The sequence below is a fragment of the Cydia strobilella genome, chromosome 19 (assembly GCF_947568885.1).
Source record: "Cydia strobilella chromosome 19, ilCydStro3.1, whole genome shotgun sequence".
In the NCBI taxonomy this organism is placed as follows: domain Eukaryota; kingdom Metazoa; phylum Arthropoda; class Insecta; order Lepidoptera; family Tortricidae; genus Cydia; species Cydia strobilella.
The window spans coordinates 11,023,950-11,040,461 of NC_086059.1; the positions used below are offsets into that span (position 1 = coordinate 11,023,950).

At 37.8% G+C, this 16,512-nt stretch overlaps 1 protein-coding gene across 1 annotated transcript in view; it reads left to right on the forward strand.

Annotated features, from left to right (window-relative positions):
• Nucleotides 1–16,512, forward strand: part of LOC134750227 (uncharacterized) — a 69,034-nt gene that overhangs the window by 45,253 nt on the left and 7,269 nt on the right. The window contains exons 11-20 of the mRNA XM_063685372.1: nt 613–737; nt 3,447–3,588; nt 4,256–4,438; nt 4,958–5,089; nt 5,593–5,730; nt 6,166–6,328; nt 7,504–10,128; nt 12,578–12,682; nt 13,371–13,486; nt 14,404–14,532. Of these exons, the coding sequence (XP_063541442.1) occupies nt 613–737; nt 3,447–3,588; nt 4,256–4,438; nt 4,958–5,089; nt 5,593–5,730; nt 6,166–6,328; nt 7,504–10,128; nt 12,578–12,682; nt 13,371–13,486; nt 14,404–14,532 (3,858 nt within the window). The remainder of the gene's footprint in view (nt 1–612; nt 738–3,446; nt 3,589–4,255; nt 4,439–4,957; nt 5,090–5,592; nt 5,731–6,165; nt 6,329–7,503; nt 10,129–12,577; nt 12,683–13,370; nt 13,487–14,403; nt 14,533–16,512) is intronic.

The following is a 16,512-nucleotide window of genomic DNA, read 5'->3' on the forward strand; positions in this document are numbered from 1 at the left end:
TCCTCAAGTTTAAATTTATTCAATATTGTACTGTCATGTATGTACATAATAGGTGTATTACATAAAGTCAGATAATGCTTATCATGACACTCTGTAAGGGACACACAATAGTATTATTCTAAAAGATAACAGAGTGCGGGTTGGGAACACATACCTTTATTATATTAAAAACCGCCCAAGTGCGAGTCGGACTCGCGCACCGAGGGTTCCGTACTTTTTAGTATTTGTTGTTATAGCGGCAACAGAAATACATCATCTGTGAAAATTTCAACTGTCTAACTATCACGGTTCATGAGATACAGCCTGGTGACAGACAGACGGACAGCGGAGTCTTAGTAATAGGGTCCCGTTTTTACCCTCTGGGTACGGAACCCTAGTAAGTTTCATCACGATGTGAGTTGGCTCTGGATAACAATATCCACGTTAGATAATCGATTTATGCACGCTTTAAAAAAATTAAGCAAAATATGGGATCACATGCAGCTAGTTTTTCCGGTCTTTTATAAAATTAAATGGCTCGTTTCTTTCTATTCGTTCATTTTGATTGGCTTTTTCGTATTTTTAGAACGTTATGAAAAAAGGGGTTTAGACGAAGTTAATGATTATTTCCAGGTGTCCCAGGAAGAGCGTAGGTTGCTAATCACCAAACAAGAGCAGCTGGAAGCAGAGCTAGCCGAGACGAAGACTTCGTTGGACGAGAAAACCAAAGAAAACGAATCGCTCGCTGAAAGGGTCCGGTGAGTTATCTTATATTGTATTTACGTAAACTAATAAAAATTGTATAAAAGATTTAATAACTAGTTTTTATTAATGTCAGTATGGTATTAGAGATGGGCAAAATGTAATCGACTAACGATTAACGATTAAGATTACAAGAATTAATTGCGACTGACGATTGAAAACGACGATTGATCAATCTTAGTTGTATAGAGTGCAACTAATTTAGTTGCAACTAAATTAGTTGCCGATTGATTTCGGACAACTAAATTTTGTAATCGACTAATTAGTTAGACTATTTTCTCGCGACTAATGTTAGAAGCAAATTGAATAGAATACCCCGGTATGGCTATGTTGACAGACTGATTAGGACATCTTAACGGATGTTTAAAAATAAAATAGTCATGTATTACTTACGATATTTTGACCGTTTCTAAGGAGTGAGATTTGTTCTCACTATTATTTTGCTACTAAAGTAGTGCATCTCTCTGAAATTGGACTAAATTTCTCTTATCTAAGGGTAAATAAGAACTGGGTACTTTGTGCATTAGTAAAATAACACTTAAAAACACAATTCTATTAATCAAACTTTGTATATTAAATATAAAAGCAACCATGATATGTATTTAGTTAAACTATATGAGGTTAGTCTTGCAATCGTTGCAATAATAATTAAAAGCAAAAATTATCAACAAATCAACGTTGTTTATACAATAACATGTTCATATGTGATAAGATAAAACATTAAAACCCACAGTTATAATAAATCAAACTTTGTAGGTATATGAAACATTTAAAGCAAAAAGTATCAAAAAAATCAACGCTGTTTATACAGTAAGATGTTTATATGTAATAAGATAAAACATTAAAAAACACAGTTATAATAAATCAAACTTTGTATATGAAACATTCAAAGCAAAAAGTATCAAAAAATCAACGCAGTTTATACAGTAACATGTTTATATGTGATAAGATTTAAAAAATACAGTTATAATAAATCAAAATTTGTATGTATTATATTATGTATATTAAATCGTATATTAAACAACAATAATAATTTAAAGCAAAAAGTATCAAAAAATCAACGGTGTATACAGCAACATGTACCTCTATGCCTCTATGTGTACGTATATCATAACATTCTGCCATACTCAATAAAAATTTGCAAAGAATGTTATTTATTTGTGATATTTACTTATTATTTAATCAGTGAGCAATATAAAAAAACTGTATAAAATTAATAAAACAGACACGATTCCAATATTGTGATAGGTTTAAAAACAAGGACAAAATCATAAAGTAAATATTTTTTAATGACCACACGTTGAAAACAAAATAGACCGCGTAGATAATAAACAACATGCAGATGTGTCATTCAATAGAACGTGTTATTTTTAGAAGATGCGTCGGCACTTGCACCAAAATGCAACAAACAACTTCCAGGTAAGTAGGATTATCCCATTGTTTTGTCACCGCGTGACACTAAAAAGAGTTTTACTATTGTCAGAGACAGCAAAATATTGATAGACTCTATGTCTAAGATTTACTCAGTATCGTATAAATCAAAGTATTAATAATGCACCAACCTACTTTATTGTTTGCGATTTGTAAACAATGCAGTTTTTCGCTATTTGTCGTTATTACCAATATATCGTTATAATAATATTATGGCATTATTTGCATTGTCATTCAAGCATTTCAAATTAAACGTGTATACATAATTTTAGCTCAATCGAATGAAGATATCTGCTTCAAAATAAGTCGCAAAATTCTATCCAAACTAACATAGTAACAACATACGAGTACCTCCGTATGTTACATACGTACTTGTAGTTACATATTGCAAGATAAAAAATGCAAAAACGGGCGACTACGTAGTTTTAATATAGATTTAATCGTGAAATTTAGTCGATTGAAACTAAAACTAATTTAGTTGTTAGTCGAACATTCTCACAACTAATTTAATCGCAACTAAATTAATCGCGATTAAAAAATGACGATTGATATTTTCAATCGATTGATTAGTTAACTAAAAAATTAATCGATTAATGCCCATCTCTGATGGTATATTAGGTAATTTAGTCTGTTGTAGTATTTCAACGACCACCATTTTCGAAGTTGTTAAAATCCATGCAATTCCGAAGTGAGCTCATCTGTTCAGTTTTCCTGTTGTTCCAAAATCCTGTACTGTTGTCCTGTCACGGTCGCCATGAGGTGAGGGGTAGAGGGGTAGTCAAGTGAAACAGGCGCTCTATAGAATGTTACCATTCTGGTTTAACGATGCTTTGTACCAAATATCATGTAAAAAAACCGGCCAAGTGCGAGTCGGACTCGCGCACAGAGGGTTCCGTACTTTTTAGTATTTGTTGTTATAGCGGCAACAGAAATACATTATCTGTAAAAATTTCAACTGTCTAGCTATCACGGTTCATGATATTGACAGACGGACGGACGGACCTGGTGACAGACGGACGGACAGCGGAGTCTTAGTAATAGGGCCCCGTTTTTACCCTTTGGGTACGGAATCCTATAAACGGCCCAGTGAGTGCGCGTCTACATAGCTACATTTACTACATTGGCAGAAGAAAAAAAAATCTTTCTGTGATAACTTCTTAAGATACTAAAAGTCCATTTCCCGATTTATTAAGAAAAAAATCACCAATAAAATTATGATTTTTGTATCGAAAACCTTCTGTTTTTTTTTTAATGTTTATTTTTTATTTTGACAGAACATTAGAAAGCACAGTGGAACGTTGCGAGGCGGAGCGACTACAGTGGGAGCACGAGGCGGGCGCGGCGCGCGAGCTGGCGGGCGCGCGGCAGACACAGCTCACGTCGCTCGGGGAACTGCTGGACCAGGCTAAGGCTAAGGTCAGGCGGGCTTAGGTCGCTTTTCTTAATGCAAACTTGGGAAAATATAGTATTTTGTAAAGCTAACCATAAAGTTTATCGAGATTGACTATGTGATATTAATACTGGCGTCTTTATAAGTAGGTATTCCAATTGGCGTAAACTTGTATTGTTTAGTTTCCTGTGTTTTAGTTCCCATTAGACTTTTAAACCTAAAATTATTCAAAAAATATAAATTTCGACAGACTGGCACAACAGACTGGTTTCGGAGCATTCCACGGGCCGTCCCGGATAGACGCATTTTATTTTCTGTGTTGCAAATTTTTTATTCGGCATTTAAAGCGGAATTTTATTTTTCTGTGCACGTTTTTGACCATTTGTCACAGAAAAGGAAAGTCTTACACCTGCAAATCGGACAACGGGGGACAATTTCATGGAATGCTTCCTTTAATTCAGGGAAATTAGCTAAAATTACCGCATATGCACATATACATATGCATATGCGCGTATAATTAATGGAACACTTTTTTAAATTGGGATATGTACGTTATGGACCGAAGTTACTTTTCATCAACCCTCTCCACCAAAAGTCTTCCATTAATTATGCCAAATTTTCGATATATTTTATTCCAGAAGCAACGTACTATTTAGCGCTTTCAGACGATCGATCGTAAATGTGTTGTGACAGTTGGCAGGGTGCGCGGGCGCGGCGGAGGGTTGCGCGGAGGCGGAGGCGGCGGCGGCGGCGGCGCGGCGCGAGGCGGACGCGGCCGCGGCGCGCGCGCACGCGCTGCACGAGCGCCTCGCGCACGCGCAGCGCCAGCTCGACCGCGCGCACAGCGACGCCAGGAAACTGCACGACGACGCGCTGGTCAGTTGTCGCACTGTTCCCGCACGTGCACACACCGAGTTAAAGTGTCTGCAAACAAACGGGCGGGACGACTGTACACTTTCCTCGATACGAGCCCCGAACAAAAGCCGGAGGCCGCAAAAAACATATTGCGCTAGTTTCCGTCCATACTCTAATCCACTTGACGGATTAGCAAATAATATATTAAATTTTTAATTTGCTTTGAAATATCATTTTTACGTAGATAGATATATTGTTTAGACATAAAAAATTGCAATAAATCCAAATTTGTGCAGAAATGTAGTTTTATATTAAAATTTTGTCAAATGGACGAAAACTGGAGCTAGACGAAAACTAGCGCAATGACCCTATAAAACATCGATCTGGACCCGTTTCAAAATGACTCACGGTTAGCCACTTTCCTTTTTTGTATTTTTTATAATTTCCATTATATTTGTTTAGTGTCTAATTCGTTATAATAGTGGCTATTTAACATAATTTTGTTATAAAATTCAACATGTGTCCTCATCACAATTCTAGGTATCCCGCAACAATGCCAAGTCGACGATCTCGGAGCTAGAGTTTCAGCTCGAACAACTCCGGCAAGAAAAAGCTGCGCTTCAAGCCGAACTACAGACTGCTCAGGACGCCACCGCAGAATTACAAATACAGGTGCTTACGAGTAATAAATAACAAAACAATACAAATCCTCTTTATTGCACAACATCAGAATAAGTATAAGTACATGGAAACACAAATGATACACAAGTAAATAACCTTACATGATTACGGCGTAAAATCTCACATTACAAGTAATTTAAATTAACACACATTCTAACTTTGTAAATTGCTTCTTTTCATAAACGACACTTAATAATATACCCATCCAGAGTTTCACAGTGTCCCTATCACAAATAAGGGTTCCGTTTTTTCCTTTTAAGGTACGGAACCCTAAAAAGACCAAAAGAGTCATGCTTCAAAATATTATTTTTTCTAATTTAGTCTAACACCAAGACTAGCATCGACATTCAAATCTAATTTGTATCCCACTGGTGGACAAAGGCTTCTCCCTTCGATCACTCATCACGGTACATAGTTACTCCCACCAGTCGCTACAAAATTGGACCAGATCGTTCCGCCATATCTATTAAGTTATACTCAAACATTAAATACAGGTGCAAGTGGCGAGCGACGAGAAACTAGCGTTAATGAGCAGAGCGGGTGAAGCGTTAGCGCATGCAGCCGAAGTAGATAGGCAGCTCACGGACGCCCGGGCACGGAACGCGCAGCTCGCGAGGGAGCGGGAGAGAGACGTAAGTAACCACATGTAAACGGTCGGTGGCATCGGGGCTCACTGGATGCGGGTGCGTAGACGTCCACGAGCGCGTTGTAATGTATGCATCCTTGTAAAAGGTGTCACACCGCTTGCGTACCGTGTGCGTTTGATGCGTGTGACGTTTGTTACGAAAATTAATAAGTTACAAAGAGCATATACACGCAGAAGACTGTGGTCTAGGTTTTTATATTAATTTCTAAGAGAAACCGGCTTTAATGTAACTATAGCCAGTGTATTTAAATAAGTTCATAGTTTGTTAAAATTACAGGTTAAAATAATTTGGCAAACCAAGTTGAGAAATGCGGCAAATTTCACAATGTAGGCGTGTAAGATCGATCACCCAGCAATTTAATGCCTTTTTCTGTTGTCAAGTTTGCCGGATCGGATTACAAAATTGCATATTTTGTATCAGGAAGCGGAATGGAAGCAGTTCCAGTCGGACCTGCTGATGACGGTGCGCGTGGCCAACGACTTCAAGACGGAGGCGCAGCGCGAGCTGGAGCGCCTCGTGTCCGACAACAAGGCCGCCAGGGACCGGATCAGGGCGCTGGAGGACCAGATACATTCGCTCAAAGGTACGATATTACTACATTACGATACAAGTGCGAAAAATAGGAAATTCGAAACGAGTGCCGAATTGCCTATTCGCACAATCGTACAACAATCAAAAGGTCTCGTGATTTGGACTACAAAAAACATAAAATTAATAAACATTTGTATAAAACCGGCCAAGTGCGAGTCGGACTCGCCCAACGAGGGTTCCGTACCGTAGTATTTGTTGTTATAGCGGCAACAGAAATACATCATCTGTGAAAATTTCAACTGTCTAAGCTATCACGGTTCATGAGATACAGCCTGATGACAGACAGACGGACAGCGGAGTCTTAGTAATAGGGTCGCGTTTTTACCCTCTGGTTACGGAACCCTAAAAAATTAATTAATGGATGAATAATACACTTGACTTTACCTGCGAATATTTTCAGCAACGTAGTGTTTCGTATTTTAGAGTTTCTATTGTTAATGATACTGTAAATGTGTATTTAGTTTTGTGTAAAATGGTTTTACTGTAGTTTTGGATCTTAGTGCATGTTTTAATGGTGTAAAATCTAATTGGTAAGTTTAGAATGGGTTTTTGTAATATTTACTTGTAAATAGGAAACAACACGACTTGCATGGTAGGATTTAAACAATATAAAAGTATATCACATACATAAATAATAATAAAAAAACATCGGTGATATTAACTAGCGTTGCTGTAACTGTGACGGTTTTCTGAAAATATTCTCGAGTTTTTTTTTTCTAAATACCCATTTTGAAAATAGCGAATCATTAGAAAGAAGATCAAGACAGAACATATTATTTAGGGCTAGTGTCGTATTTTTTCATTCAAGTACTCTAAGCTACTAAAGCACCACTAAAATATGTGAGGATTAGCAGGATCTTTAAGCTTATTATAAAAGTTTTTGTTGCGGTAATTGCTGTACATATACCATCAAAAACATTTTTATTCAGGACAGTCAAAACATTTGAACTGTTATCAAAAACCGTTTTTATTACGAGTAGTTTTGAATACCATATACGCATCGATATAGTTATTTAATATTTAATACTGATAGTGAATATATCATGGTCGTCACAGTTACAGCATAAGCACTAATTAAGTGTAAAGCTTGCGATGTAGTCGTCACGAAACTAACCGACTTACATCATTGTACCGTGTACTACATACCTAATCTATTTGTACATACAGGTGTTGACAGATCAGTCTCAATGGATAGCGTCATCTACTCAGATGACGACAAATCTAGTGAGTTCAGAGACTCCCAAAGCGATATATCCAACAAAGACATATTCAGTAATATCAGAACGAGATATCTATCCAGGGTCCATAGCGTGTCTGACCCTAGTGTTAAAGATACGAGTATAGTCAATCAGGCGTTCTATAAATCCAGTGTTCCCGAGGCAAAGAATGAAGGAATTAAAATTGAAATTGATAATGTTACGACAGATGAAACAAATGATGATGATAAAGGTTGTTTAAACACAGACACATTTGAAAATGGTGAAGATATAAAAGTTAGTAAGCTAAAGAGGCAAGATGCTGTTGATGGTGCTGCAGATAAAATTAAAAGGCAAGATGCTATTGATATTGCTGCTGAAAAGGTAAAAAGGCAAGACACGTTTGATAATGCAGATGAGCCAGAAATATTTAAAGAATTTATAGTTCCTATTGTTACTATTGATAATCCTAAAGATAAAACCAAATCTGAATCCTATGAAGTTAAACCTAGAGATGGTACTATTTTTAGTACAAACCTAAGAGGCGTTTATAATGGTAAACCAAAAGCTTACAGTCTAGATAATCTACACAATCATGGTGAATTTAGAACATCATTAAAAGAGGCTACTAGTATAGAGTTTTTAGGTGGTTCTAATTATAGTGAGACGTCACTATTTACTGAAGGCTCTGATAGCGTGTTCCTTTCACCTCTTGAGAAAAACAATACATTTGTAAGTGATCACGTAGACCTAACACCGGAACCAAAACCGGTTTTAGATAAAACAGTAGATACGGAAAGTATCAATGATATACCAGTTGTCAAAGCAGCATCTATTCTTCCTTTCCCGTATCCTAATTATATAAAAACATCTCGAACTAACCCGTTTCTACCATTTATTCAAGACGTTATCCCTAAAGTTACTGAAGTTAAAGAAAAAAATGTCGTTGACAAATCAGATCCCATTTCAGACCCAAAAATAGTTCCTGAAGACCCAGTTGAAAAAGAATTTAAAAAAGCGAATGAAGACCTTAAATTGACATTTCGCTCGGCGATTGAACGAATTATTAAAAGTGGTAGAACTGCGAAAAGACCTTCGAAAGATATAGGCACAGATAAAGATGTTCAAACTATTGCCGCTGTTAGTAAGAATACAAGAAAAACAGATAATCAGAGATGTGATTCTCCCATAATAGCTAAAATGGAGTTAAACAACAATATGCAAGAAAAGGAAAGGGATTTTGATATGATAGATTCAAATGTGCCAAAAACATCTAAGCTTGTAGAAACAAAAAGTTCAGAAAATAAAAATCCATTTATAGAAGTTACAAATGAACCAGCCCGAAATGATTCTGAGGTCGGAGCAACAGTTGATGATAACATTAGTTATCATTTAAAAATAAACACTCTTAATGATGCTTCCTTTGAAAAACCTCCAGATGCTACTGTTGTTCGTAACATTACCCCTACTTCCACTGAAAAGAAGCATGAAAGAATAAAAGGCTTCTTAACTCCTATAAAAATCGTCGATGGTAATATTAGTCTACAAAGCAGTAATGCGTCGTCTCCCATCGTAATAAGTCCAGTTTTAATTCAACCAATCTTCTTTAGACCAAATTTCACTCCAGTTGAAGTTAAACAAGAAAGCAAAAAAGCAACCATTTACTTTGACGACACAGACCAAGTTCGGGCTGATAAGGAAAAGGATCCTAAAAGTCCATTAAAGGGCGATGACTGTCAAAAGAAAAAGGGGCTATATCAAAAGAATTCAAAGTCAAGATTGCCTTTTCTGTCTTGGAAAACGTTTGGATCAAATGAAAGCATATCAGAATCTAAATTATCCCCGACCAAAATCAAACCTTCTGAAGTTAAAAGTGTCGCTAAGTTGCTTATTAAGCCAGATTTTCTTATTGACAATAAATATTATCAGCCAGTACGGAATGTTCCTTTTGTCATCAATACTTCTCAGTCTCTGGCATCAACCGTTTCTAGAGTAGAACCTAAGAGAACAGAGAATACCAATCCATTTTTACCACTGTCACATCGAAGACAATCATCCGAGCTATCAACAGAAAACTATTACGAGGAAATAGGAGAACCTACCATACCATTTACCGTTGAAAATAACGTTGCTGATGATGATAAAATTAACAATAACCTTGCCAAAACCGATCTAGCTAACATCCCAAGAGAAGATATATTAATCGTACCAAGAAGACCTAAAAGACCTAAGAAAGAGAAGCGTGTCAATCCAAAAATAATACTTACACAAGAGAACGAAGAACCTACCGATATTCGTAAGGAGATGGCTCAAATAACGAAATCCGTAATATCACTATCCAGGTCCCCCAGTGCAAAGGAACTGACTAAAAAACCTATCGGACCTATAAGTGAAATTATTCATAACCTAGAAACACTCCCAGCGTCTGACGCTCCTAGAAAGCTGTCTTTACAAGGTCAGAAAGCGCCCACAATTGAGCCTAACTTCGGTTCTTTGCCTCGCGAAATAAAGACGTACCACTGGAAGACCCTGGAGCACAAAAGACTGTCGCACCCGATCAGGTCTCTGAATGACCCGCTGCCGGCGCGACCGCTACGTAAGTGCAGGCTTCACCGTCCAGTGTGATGTCAATAACTGGGTCTGCTGTCCTTATTAGTGGAAAGTCTTTTGAATCAACAATTTTTGGGCTGAATTTTCGAGAACAACCCCGTAAGGCCCATTGTGCTAGGAACCTATAGTACTTACTAATTACTTAAGGGATTTTAACCATTTTCAAATGCATTTTATTTTAATTGTTTTGTTCAATTTTGAACCCAAAGAAATTAATCCTTATAATCTATACTTGATTTCAAATCAACTTCCATTGTTTCTGGTATGATGGCCCATCATTGATGGGCCTTAGAAGGCTATGTCTATTCCTAAAATCCCCACCATAAAAAAATATGATCGAACTTCTTTTGTCTTGAATACTAGCCAAAGTAATGCACCTCTGTTCCAATTGGTTTGAAGTAAGTACTACGGGTCCCTGGGCCTTATGCTCCTATAATGCTCTGTTGCTGTTGATTTTTAAGATCTGGCCACTAATAAGGACTATACATATTTCCAAACTGCCAAGGATACATTCTCCCATTGGTCAGTTTGAAATACCCTACCCGTAAAATACTCGTATGTGAGAAATAACGTCGAGTGTCGTGTTGTTTGGACTCATGCGGTGGTGGGTGGTGGCGGTTTGTTTGTAGTGTGTCGCAGGCTAGCTTTTAGTTGTTCATTGATTTGTATTTTATAAACCTGTAGCCATACCACCAGCTTGACTGACATATTCGCTAGCGTGTACTCACTAATATGCCAGTACGAGCGAAATGCATAGAAAGTAAGTTACGCAACACGCTAGCAAATATGTCAGTGTCAAAGTCATGGTAGCCGTACTGCAGTTACATTTGCGCGAGTGACGCGTTTGCTTCACGATTGGCACAAATATTTTACTGCAGGATTACAGTTTTTTTCTTTATCCCATGTTTTTAATGAAAGTAAAAAAATCCAGTGTTCATTGTAGTGTTAGCAATTAATTTGTGATTTTAAATAAAGGTGCTTGAATTCAATAATTTTAGTAAGGAAAAAAATACAACATAATGGCGCAGTTGTACTGCTGCATATTTAACTGTATAAACAGTACTTTAGATTGAAATAAATATCATATACGAAGGAAAAAATGACCAAAGCCTCCAGTGTCCAGAGCTGGAATCGAACCAGCGTACCCCGTTTACCGGACAGGTGCCTGAACCGCTCGGCTATCCGGCCACGGTGGCATGGGTCGAAATTTCCAAGTATATGACAATTCCCGAAGGCTTGTGGCGCCCCCTGGAGTACTTTAGATGACGGAATGATGATAACTTGCAGGATTACTTTAAAGTATTTACAGCACATTAGCAATTTAGCACAGAATAGTTTAAGTTCGCTTGTATCGCTTAGCTTAAGCACTGTTGAATCAGGCTTATTTTTTTGGTGGCAGTAACTGTTGTTTTAGTGGCTACACACGATAATAAAATGCACTTTAGCATTGTACTTTTGTTTTCAGCGTCTTAAGATTCTTTAGTTTAGTAAGTTCTAAAGAAATATGTAAAATTACGCAACAAGTCATATTTCCGAGTTTTTGTTATACTTACCTAAACTAATGTTTTGTTTTAACAATGAGATTACTAATAAAACAGAAACTTTTCCACACACAAAAAGTTCGGCCGAATACTGTCTTTGCCGTTTAGTGCGTATCTGGAAATAGGAATTCAGAGGCTTTACTGTGAAATCCATATTTCAAAACTCTTCTATTGCCGTCTATGTCATTCGGTTAGGCCCGGCGCCCACTATCGGCATGGCACGGCAAGGGATCCTTCGGCATATTACCGAGGCGTCCCGAGATGTGCTTTAGAATGCCGAGGCATCTTTCAGGCGTTCTCAGTCATACTAAGGTGTCTTTTTACTTTACAAATAACATTTATTTACATACAAGATATATACAGTGGTACTACGTAAACGAAATTAATAACTAGCTTAAATCTAAAATAGGCCCTTGAGGCATTGTACCAAGGATGCTGGCGGCATTTCCCCGCTGTATCGCAATGCTGATACGTTGTGCGAGAAAGCCGCCAGCAGGTGTCTTATATATATATACGCTGAGACGTTCTTAGCATTTCTGGAGACCTTGGCATGCCTGAGAACGGCTGAAGGATGCCTCGACATTCCCATGCACACCGCAGGGCGCCTCGGTAATATGCCGAAGGATCCCTTGCCGTGCCGATAGTGGGCGCCGTGCCTTATTCTGGGAATAGAGACAAATTTGGAATGAATATTTCGCAGAAAGTATAATTCTATTAGTGCGCGGTGAACCTAATACTTTCATCTGAAGATTGGCCGAACCTAAATACTATGGTCGAAAAAATTACCTCATCATTCGTAAACCTTATTGCAACTGAATAAGGTATACAATAGTCGGCTTCGTAGGCTGTTACAGCTAGAGATTGATGGTGTAGTCAATACTAGTATTTGTACAGCGATGCCGCCCAGAACAGAGGAGCCTCCGCCTCCCCCGCCGCTGCTGACCAGTGCTTCGCTACAAGACATCATGGCGACCGCTGCGTCACACCGGCGGACCAAGGGTAAACATTTCACGTATTTATTTTACAGTACGTCTGCTTTTCGTGGCAGCTTTCGATACGCCGCCACGAAGTGTTGGAATAATCTGCCACCACCTATAAGAAATTTTACTTCGACAGCAACTTTTAAAAGTAAGGTTAAAAAGTATTTAATAGATCTTCAAACTTCCAACACATGAGCTAACGTACGGTGCTAGATGTTATTATTATCATTTTTTTTAGTTATTAAGTTTGTTTCGAATTTTAAGTTTACGTGGTATGTGAGTAAAAGTCAAGCCTTCGGAACCATTCCCGTTTTTTCGCTACCTACTTCTGAGTTGCATTGAAAGGTTTTTTAATGACTTAAAAATAATTTATCGTGACGCAAAAGTTACAAAACAGTTTAAAGCGCGCGGTTGTTTTATGCGATAAACGCAGCGTTGAACGCATGCGATCAACGAAATATAGGAAAAATAACAATGCGCTTACCGTTGCGTTTACCGCGTAAAACAATGTAGTGTCATTAGATTATCTGAAGTAAAATGGGTGTGCGGCAAACGCATCGCGTTTATCGCATAAACCAACCGCGCGCTTTAAAGTGAAATTAAAGGATTTTGAAGAAAGGCTTTGCTAAACGAAAGCCTTCGCGGGGATCTCGTGCTCGATGTCTTTAGTTAAATCCATCTGCCTGATCGTGTATGATTTATTTCAGGCGTGTCTCGCCAAGACTCCCGGCTTTCGGTAAAATCACTCATCGAGAGTATAGAGAATGCGGCTAAAGCCGCGAAGCAGTCGCCAGCCACAACTCCGGTTACGGAGTGGCCTACGGTAAGTTGCTACTGTACTACGTAATGAATTATCTGAAATTATTTTTTCGCCTCAAACCCTAAGTTGTTAAACAAAAGGCATTGTTTCTTTCGTGTAACGCGGTAGCTACCGAATTTCTCGTTAGTGAGAAGGATCAAGCCCGTTTAAAAGGAAACTTTAGCGTCCTACACATATGGCTCAAATTTATGTAGGTAGGTAACAGCTTTTTGTTATCTTCGAATATTATTTACCTGCCGTCCTACATTATCCAAACGAGTTATCTCCGAATGCTGTTATCTGAATTTGAACTATATAAGTATAACGCTAAAATAGCCTTTTAAATGAGCGTGGTCCTTTTCAATAATGAGAAATTCGGTAGCCACCGTGAGTCACGGTCCGTGACGCACAAACTAAACAATGCCTTTTGTTTGATAGTTTAGGGCTTAAGATAATTCATACTATAATATCTAACCGGGCAGACATACCCTAAGAACGCCTTTCAAAAATTGACCTGAAACTATTACCAGATGATGCCCTGTGAGGAGAAAATATTTCATACAAAATGTTAACCCTCCACATCCCTCTGCAACCACACGGCATCCATTTAACCCTAAAACTTTATGAGCAAATCCCCGAGTTATTGTTAAAAAATACTCGAATCAAATCACTGGTGGGATGCCTAAGAAAAAAATAATAAATTTTTCTAATCGGTCCGGCCGTCATCGAATAAAATAATAACAGTCAACTGCAGGGATAATTGACCCCCTGAAACCAAATTTCCATGCATAGGTCAGTTATCTTTGCAACTGACTGTACATAAATAAATACCTGACGTTTTGACTGATCCGAGGAATCGGAGAAGCTTAAAACAATTCGACGAACTCCTTCACAATTGTAAACGCGTATAACTATAGACCGAAGGAATTTTCCTGCCCCAGGTCCCCCCTCCACCGGCAGCCTCCCCCACCAACCCGATCAAGAACGGCCTCCCGGAGCCGGCGGCGCCGCCCACCAACGGCATCAACTACGCCAAGCCCCCCGCGCCCCGCGCCGCCCGCGTCTCGCCCGTCTCTACCGGTATGTTCAACAACCAGATATGTCAAATGTGACTCTTCTTATCTTATCTTTTTTTATCATCAAGTGGGATAACTGGGGACAGGTGGGGTAACATTAGACAAAGGAAATATTCCCCAATTATATTTGGTTGAAAGCAGTATTTTTCCAACTCGAAGGGTAGGCTGACATATGTCAAAAAGTAATTATATAGAGTTGTGACAATGCAAATTAGGAACTTTTTTTTACGATTCTCGATTAAATCTGGAAAAGCCATATAATCGATTCTATTGGTGATGATTTATATTTTTAAGTAAACCTACCCTCGCAATTGGATGCGACTGAAACGATTTGACGCGGGAGGAAACGATTCGGTCGATAAGTAGAGTCAAACTTCCGTTTTAGATAATGAAACTCAACGATATTAAAATTTATTAGAGTTTTGAATGATTCACGGTTAGTTTCACTAGATTTATATTGACCGGGATATAGACCGTGATTACCTTTTGTATTATTTGTGAGCTCCCGATATTTCGACGCAGTTACATGCATCATGTTCACGGGTGACTGAAGATAGCGGGTGGGTGTCAAAGTTGTGTAGACAGCGCTCACAAATAATACAAAAGGTAATCACGGTCTATATCCCGGTCAATATAAATCTATTAAAATTTATGTTTTTATTTTTATAACAAAATAATATTTATTTTGGTGATTTGTGTTATTAGTTATTTTTGAAATTCAAAAATCGCCCCCTTGGTGAAGTAATGTATTTTTCTTGTGCCCAGTCACTGGCTACTTACTCTATTTGCATCCATAACAAGCTCGTCTAATTATAGGTAATTAACTTACGTGTGTATTACCTAATATAATTTTAATATTATTTTGAATGTCCTCTCCCCGTCGCATGACGTATTCTGCTTTTTATTCTTACAGCATGGAGGAATGAGAGAGGCGCTTAATGCCAACCTTGCCATCTCTTTCTAACTTGTGTGTGTTCGCAACTATTTATTAACTTTTAATGCATGCGCATTTATTAAAAAAAAACTGTGTTTGAAATATAAAAGTGGTGCTCGAAAATACGTAAAATAAAGGCTTTATTTTTTTATTCAACGTTGCATTTCTAACCTTCATGCCTTTTTTTAGGACAAATTACAATCTTGTTCTAAAGCTAACAAAATCATGGCTTATAAAAAAGATGCTGAATAAGACAAGTTAAACTGTTTTTATACTACATTTACTAAAATGACAGCTCGATTGGCCAATATACTAAAATAAAGACGCTAAGAAAAGAACGAATAATTTCGTACATTGACCCGCCATTTTCTATCTCTATCGCACGTACATAATTATCGCTATCCCTCTCGTACAGTGGCATTGATCGCTGGCATCATGGGCGGAACAGCAATATAACAACATGCGTGCGATAGAGATAGGAAATGGGTTAATACAGGGTGGAAAAATATAATGGGCCCTGGAGGGAAAGTGCCTTAAAACCTTAAGTTAGCTCATTCTACTTAAAGGAAACATTCTTTTTTTATTTAAAAAAAGAAAGAATACTGCAATCAAAGATTTTTTCATTGTTTTTTTTTTCGACAAGGTTTTAAGGCACTTTCCCTCCAGGGCCCATAATTTTTTTCCACACTATACGAAATTCTTAGTTCTTAGCGTCATTATACTTTACCCATTCTGTCAGTACTGAAATGATTGGACTGAGCGTATTGGACATTAAGATTCTAATCGAGATGTCAGTTTGAATTCTGGGATATAAAAGGAGAGAATAAAAAATATTTATTTGTGTTGGTTTTGGATATGGTGTCGCTGCAATTATTTTTTGATCAAATGTTGTCATTGTTGATCAATAATGTAGCTAAGAGCTGATGAAAATGTTTGATCGTGGATTTCTCAATGAAAGTTGATTATTTGCCAATATTTTACAGTATTTGACTATCTATATGGGATGAAGTCCATTTTATTGGACGGTCGTAGAAAAATTA